Genomic DNA, 7215 nt, shown 5'->3' on the forward strand with positions numbered 1-7215 from the left:
TAAGACAACACAGAAACACATAAACACATAAACACATAAACAACAACTAAACAGTAAGTAACAGGTGAGACAACAAACACATAAACACATAAACAACAACTAAACAGTAAATAACAGGTGAGACAACATAAACACATAAACACATAAACACATAAACAACAACTAAACAGTAAGTAACAGGTGAGACAACAAACACATAAACACATAAACACATAAACACATAAACAACAACTAAACAGTAAATAACAGGTGAGACAACATAAACACATAAACACATAAACAACAACTAAACAGTAAATAACAGGTGAGACAACATAAACACATAAACACATAAACACATAAACAACAACTAAACAGTAAGTAACAGGTGAGACAACAAACACATAAACACATAAACACATAAACACATAAACAACAACTAAACAGTAAATAACAGGTGAGACAACATAAACACATAAACACATAAACAACAACTAAACAGTAAATAACAGGTGAGACAACATAAACACATAAACACATAAACACATAAACAACAACTAAACAGTAAGTAACAGGTGAGACAACAAACACATAAACACATAAACACATAAACACATAAACAACAACTAAACAGTAAATAACAGGTGAGACAACATAAACACATAAACACATAAACAACAACTAAACAGTAAATAACAGGTGAGACAACATAAACACATAAACACATAAACACATAAACAACAACTAAACAGTAAGTAACAGGTGAGACAACAAACACATAAACACATAAACACATAAACACATAAACAACAACTAAACAGTAAATAACAGGTGAGACAACAAACACATAAACACATAAACACATAAACACATAAACAACAACTAAACAGTAAATAACAGGTGAGACAACAAACACATAAACACATAAACACATAAACAACAACTAAACAGTAAATAACAGGTGAGACAACATAGAAACACATAAACACATAAACACATAAACACATAAACAACAACTAAACAGTAAGTAACAGGTGAGACAACAAACACATAAACACATAAACAACAACTAAACAGTAAATAACAGGTGAGACAACATAAACACATAAACACATAAACACATAAACAACAACTAAACAGTAAGTAACAGGTGAGACAACAAACACATAAACACATAAACACATAAACACATAAACACATAAACAACAACTAAACAGTAAATAACAGGTGAGACAACATAAACACATAAACACATAAACAACAACTAAACAGTAAATAACAGGTGAGACAACATAAACACATAAACACATAAACACATAAACAACAACTAAACAGTAAGTAACAGGTGAGACAACAAACACATAAACACATAAACACATAAACACATAAACAACAACTAAACAGTAAATAACAGGTGAGGCAACAAACACATAAACACATAAACACATAAACACATAAACAACAACTAAACAGTAAATAACAGGTGAGACAACAAACACATAAACACATAAACACATAAACAACAACTAAACAGTAAATAACAGGTGAGACAACATAAACACATAAACACATAAACAACAACTAAACAGTAAGTAACAGGTGAGACAACATAAACACATAAACACATAAACAACAACTAAACAGTAATAACAGGTGAGACAACAAACACATAAACACATAAACAACAAATAAACAGTAATAACAGGTGAGACAACAAACACATAAACACATAAACAACAAATAAACAGTAAATAACAGGTGAGACAACAAACACATAAACACATAAACAACAACTAAACAGTAAATAACAGGTGAGACAACAAACACATAAACACATAAACAAATAAACAGTGAGTAACAGGCAGGGAAACACATTTTACACATTTTAAAAACAAGCCAACAGTAAGGAACAGGTAAGACATCAATGCCACATGAACAGTTTCTGTTACCATAACAACATAATGAAGACTGTTGTTATGATGAATGGTAAAGGGATCAGTAATGATAAAGTACTTTCCTATTCTTACTGACCCCTCAAAGTGCTTTACACTGCTCGTCTTATTCACCCACACACACCACAGTCACACAGTGACAGAGCAGTGTCACAAACACCACCTCACACTCTGTGTGATGAAGACTGAAGATGTTTCTGCTCCCGTCACAAACTGCTAACATCAGATGATTTTCTTTTCAATCTGTAAAGTAACGACCTCTTTGTCTCATCCACAGGAAGCGCTGGCAGCACAGACTCTAATGAACAGACTCCAGGTAACGCTGGAGTCCTACAAGTCCATGTGACAAGAAAATGCTTTAAACTGTTTATGTTTGTGTGTTTTTTGTTTGTTGTTTGTTTTGTTTTTTGCATTTTTTTATGTCGATCATTTTTGATTTCTATTTTTCTGAAGCAAATCATATATTTACAGTCAGGATAAAAACAGAGACAAAATACAAAAAACAAGGATGTAAGAAAGACAAACGATTCAATGGAATGAAGATATTTGTGTGAGGAGGAAACAAAAACAAATCATTGAGAAGAAAGGTGTGAGAGTAAGAAGGACAGTGGTACTTAGGGTGTAAGAGCAAGAAGGAAACAAAAAACAGAAAATTGATTATCAAGAATGAAGATGAGACTGAGAGGAAAGAAAGAAAGAAAGAAAGAAAGAAAGAAAGAAAGAAAGAAAGAAAGAAAGAAAGAAAGGAATTTTGGCCTTAGAGAATGAAGGAAACAAAGGAGAAGGAATGAGGCAGCACGATGGAGACAAAGGAAGAGGAATGAGGATGTTAGAGCAAGAAGAAATTACCTTTTTTTTCTTGTTTTTCTCTTTTAGCTCCTTCTGATTCAGCTGAGCCCACTGAAGCACAGGGTCGGTACTTAATTTTTTATTTATTTGTTTATTTATTTGTTTGTTTATTTATAACACACTGAAGGCTGGTTGGCTAAAACACAGTTTCTGTGTTAACAGGAAGTTGAAACACAACAAAAGCTTTGGGTTGGCTGTGGAGCTGATTGTCTCATTGATTAATAATTTATAGATTGAGTTAAGATCACAGCGGGTCACTGGGTTCACTGATAACAAAGCTCATTTCAGTGAAATGTGTTTTTATTTTCAGATGCTGCTGACGCTTCCGCCAATGTCAAAACTGACCACAGTGAGAACGACTCCAAAACAGGAAGCTCTGCTGCTGACAAGGATGACAGCATGACCAAGGAGGACCTGAATGAAGACAATATGACAGATGTTGAAGACACAGCAGAGGACGGGGAGGACGGGGAGGACGGGGAGGACGGGGAGGACGGGGACAAAGAGAACGAGGGTGAAACAGCAGAGATGGGGCCATCAGAGAGTGAGCAGGAAATGAGCTCAGAGGACGACGTCAGTGAGGTGCAAGACGACAACGTAAAAGACGACAAAGATGAACAAGGTGAGACCCAAGACGATGCGGATGGTCCCCCCAACTCTGAACCAGCAGACTCAAAAGAGTCATCTAAAGAGGAGCAAGCGAGACCCTCGTCAGAGGTTACCAGTGATACGGACTCTGACACAGGCGAGACTGACAACGACCCAACGGACACAAGCCGGTCTGACATGGACCAACAGGGTAAGAACCAAGACAATGAAGACAGTCCCGCCAGCTCTGAAACAGCTGACTCCCTGGAGACATCCAAAGGTGAGACAGAGGGGGCCTCATCAGAGGTTACCAGTGACACAGACTCTGACAAAGACAAGTCTGACAACAACCCAGGGGACGCAAGTCAGCCTGACAAAGACGAACAGAGTGAAAACCAAGTTGATGGACAAAGTCCTGACAACGCAGACTCCAAGGAGTCGTCCAAAGGTGAGACAGAGGGGGCCTCAGCACAGGCCGAAACAGACTCTGACACAGAAGAGGCTGACAACAACCCAACAGACACAAGCCAGTCCGACAAAGATGGGGGAGACAGCCGTGACATCAAGGAAAGCAGTGATGAAGAGGATGGAGGTGTCAGTCCTGACACCAGTGATGATGGTGACGTAGGCGGAAACAGTAACGACAGCAGTGGCAGTAAGGACAAGGACCAAAATGCTGGCAGTGATGGTGATGACAGCAGTGACGGTGTTGACGGTGTTGACGGTGTTGACGGTGTTGACGGTGCTGACGGTGTTGACGGTGTTGACGGTGCTGACGGTGTTGTTGACGGTGTTGACGGCGGTGACAGTGACGGCAGTGACGGCAGTGACGGCAGTGACGGCAGTAAAACTGGTGAAGACAGTGAAGGTGATGCTGGAACCAGCCATGATGATGGCGGTGACGACAGCAGGGACCATGATGATGGCGATGATGGCACTGATGATGATGATGATGAGGAGGAGGGGGACACTGGGACTAAATCTGACATGGGTAACTCTGAGGCAGCAGAGGACGAGGTGGTAAAGCTGGATGACTCTGCAAAGCAGGATACTGACGAGGCTGACGCCAAGAGTCCAGACAGTCCTGACTCCCATGAAGGTAAAGTGAGACTGATCGAATCCGTCTGATGATTTTTATTTTGTCAAACTTTACAGGAAATCTGCATGAAACACTGAAGACTCAGAAGAAAAACACTTTTTATCACAACATGAGGTACAAAAGTGTACGGATCCTGACTTTAGATTTATGTGGGTCATGTTAACAAGTAAACAGACGACTGTAAATAAAGTCGCAGCATGGATTGTCTTCTTATGGCTCTTACTACTCCACATAGACCTGTCCTCTCCATCCCAAGCCGCCTTCAGTCTTTTTTCTCCCGTAGCTTTGAGTGTTCAGGATAGCCCTGCTGGCTGCTGGACCTGCATCATTAAGCCCTTTGTCGGGTGGTCCAATAAATCTGAGGCCATAACCCGGCCCTGAGGCAGAGTCCAGGGACCTCCAGTAAAGGGAGCTTTGCTTAGCCAGGAATAAAACTGTTCACCAGTCATTTCAGAGATCTGACAGAGTGGCTCAGCCTGCCAAAGATACATCAGGAGGACTTTCTAATCCAGGGCTTGGTCTTAACCTACCCAAGGCTCCAGTTGTCTCCTGTGGTCTACTCTGCTGGACTTACTGTCACTCAACGCAGACACTCAAACATTCATGCATCAAACTCGGCTGTGGGCCTCAAACCCCAAACTGATGTCAGCCGACCCCCCAGTTCCTGGCTCTGTGTCTCAACAGCCCTTTAAGCCACTACTGAAGCCCAAGCCCAGGCTCCTCTCTGGTCTTCAGGGGTCGGGGTCAGTGCTGGGTTAGGCGGCATGTAGATACTGGGGCCCAGGACCAGAAATTTGGGTTAGGGTTAGAGGATCTCCACTACTGACCACGTGCCAGGGTTGGGGGATATGGAGGTGGGTGGGGTAAGGGCCAGGGTTGGGGGATATGGAGGTGGGTGGGGTAAGGGCCAGGGTTGGGGGATATGGAGGTGGGTGGGGTTGGGGCCAGGGTTGGGGGATATGGAGGTAGGTGGGGTTGGGGCCAGGGTTGGGGGATATGGAGGTGGGTGGGGTAAGAGCCAAGGTTGGGGGATATGGAAAGGGTGGGGTTGGGGCCAGGGTTGGGGGATATGGAGGTGGGTGGGGTTGGGGATATGGAGGTGGGTGGGGTAAGAGCCAAGGTTGGGGGATATGGAGGTGGGTGGGGTAAGGGCCAGGGTTGGGGGATATGGAGGTAGGTGGGGTTGGGGCCAGGGTTGGGGGATATGGAGGTGGGTGGGGTTGGGGGATATGGAGGTGGGTGGGGTTGGGGGATATTGAGGTGGGTTGGGTTGGAGGATATGGAGGTGGGTGGGGTTGGGGCCAGGGTTGGGGGATATGGAGGTGGGTTGGGTTGGAGGATATGGAGGTGGGTGGGGTTGGGGTCTAAGAAGGTAAAGGTATAGATGGTTTTGTGGCCGTGCGGCTGGTCTCTGCAGCAGGCTGTGGACCATGTTTAACGACCTCTGTCTGGTTTTGGTTGCAGGGCCCCCCGCTGATCCACCACAGCAACCAGATGAGTCCACCTCAGCCACCACAGATGGTAAAGTTTAAAGGTCACTGACTACACAAAGACCTACAGCCAATCACAGTCCAGATCCACTAAGGGGTTTATTCAGTCCAGATCCAGTCAGGGGGTTTATTCAGTCCAGATCCACTAAGGGGTTTATTCAGTCCAGATCCAGTCAGGGGGTTTATTTAGTCCAGATCCAGTCAGAGGGTTTATTCAGTCCAGATCCAGTCCAGATCCAGTCAGGGGGGTTTATTCAGTCCAGATCCAGTCAGAGGGTTTATTCAGTCCAGATCCAGTCCAGATCCAGTCAGGGGGGTTTATTCAGTCCAGATCCAGTCAGGGGGGTTTATTCAGTCCAGATCCAGTCAGGAGGTTTATTCAGTCCAGATCCAGTCCAGATCCAGTCAGGGGGGTTTATTCAGTCCAGATCCAGTCAGGGGGGTTTATTCAGTCCAGATCCAGTCCAGATCCAGTCCAGTGGTTAAAGAGGGCACAGATGCACTAAGAACTAATCTCTTTCTGTTTTTCAGTCTCAAAGTAAATCTGCTGCTGTGAGGGATCTCACTGACTGCAGGTACCAACAGTCTCACACACACACACACTCACACACACACACACACACACACACACACACACACACACACACACACACACTCACAACTGAATGTGGTCTGATAAACTTCAGAGTGTTTTGTCGTCCTCAGGGCCGACCACCGCCAACACAACAACCACAACCATCAACTTCCTGTTTCTGACTTTAGCTCAACTCTGATTGGTCAACTCTGTCCTGAGCTCATCTGAGCTGGATCACCTCCAGAACACTACAGCAAGCTTTGGATGGTTCACCCTCACTGCCTGTCTCACCCTCGCTGAATGTCTCACCCTCACTGAATGTCTCACCCTCACTGCCTGTCTCACCCTCACTGCCTGTCTCACTCTCCTGGCCTGTCTCACTCTCCTGGCCTGTCTCACCCTCCCTGCCTGCCTAACCCCCCTGCCTGCCTAACCCCCCTGCCTGTTTCACTCTCCTAGCCTGTCTCACCCTCCTTGTCTGTCTAACCTCCCTGCCTGTCTCTCTCTCCTGGCCTGTCTAACCTCCCTGTCTGTCTAACCTCCCTGCCTGTCTAACCTCCCTGCCTGTCTCACCCTCCTGCCTGTCTCACCCTCCTGGCCTGTCTCACTCTCTGTTGATACAGTAGAAGTAGTCACAGGTTGGTTTTCTGTGGATGAGGATACTGATCTCTGATTGTGGATCAT

At 44.3% G+C, this 7215-nt stretch overlaps 1 protein-coding gene across 1 annotated transcript; it reads left to right on the forward strand.

The window, feature by feature from the left end:
• The first annotated feature begins 1958 nt into the window (after positions 1 to 1958).
• stm (starmaker) lies at positions 1959 to 7215 on the forward strand. Its single transcript, XM_074687197.1, has 7 exons — positions 1959 to 1965; positions 2209 to 2247; positions 2808 to 2843; positions 3091 to 4467; positions 5932 to 5988; positions 6489 to 6532; positions 6663 to 7215. Exons 1-6 carry the CDS (start codon positions 1959 to 1961, stop codon positions 6497 to 6499), a joined length of 1527 nt encoding a protein of 508 aa, XP_074543298.1. The 3' UTR covers positions 6500 to 6532; positions 6663 to 7215.

This window comes from Halichoeres trimaculatus, unplaced genomic scaffold, assembly GCF_033239565.1.
Source record: "Halichoeres trimaculatus isolate MK-OKI-2021-1 unplaced genomic scaffold, fHalTri1.1 fHalTri1_scaffold_14, whole genome shotgun sequence".
Classification (NCBI taxonomy): domain Eukaryota; kingdom Metazoa; phylum Chordata; class Actinopteri; order Labriformes; family Labridae; genus Halichoeres; species Halichoeres trimaculatus.

Bases quoted from the DNA above. Each gene is read 5' to 3' on its own strand.
- stm (XM_074687197.1), top strand. The intron at 2,248-2,807 runs GTAACGCTGGAG...TTTCTCTTTTAG, and splicing joins CTCTAATGAACAGACTCCAG to CTCCTTCTGATTCAGCTGAG. The intron at 2,844-3,090 runs GTCGGTACTTAA...TTTTATTTTCAG, and splicing joins TGAGCCCACTGAAGCACAGG to ATGCTGCTGACGCTTCCGCC.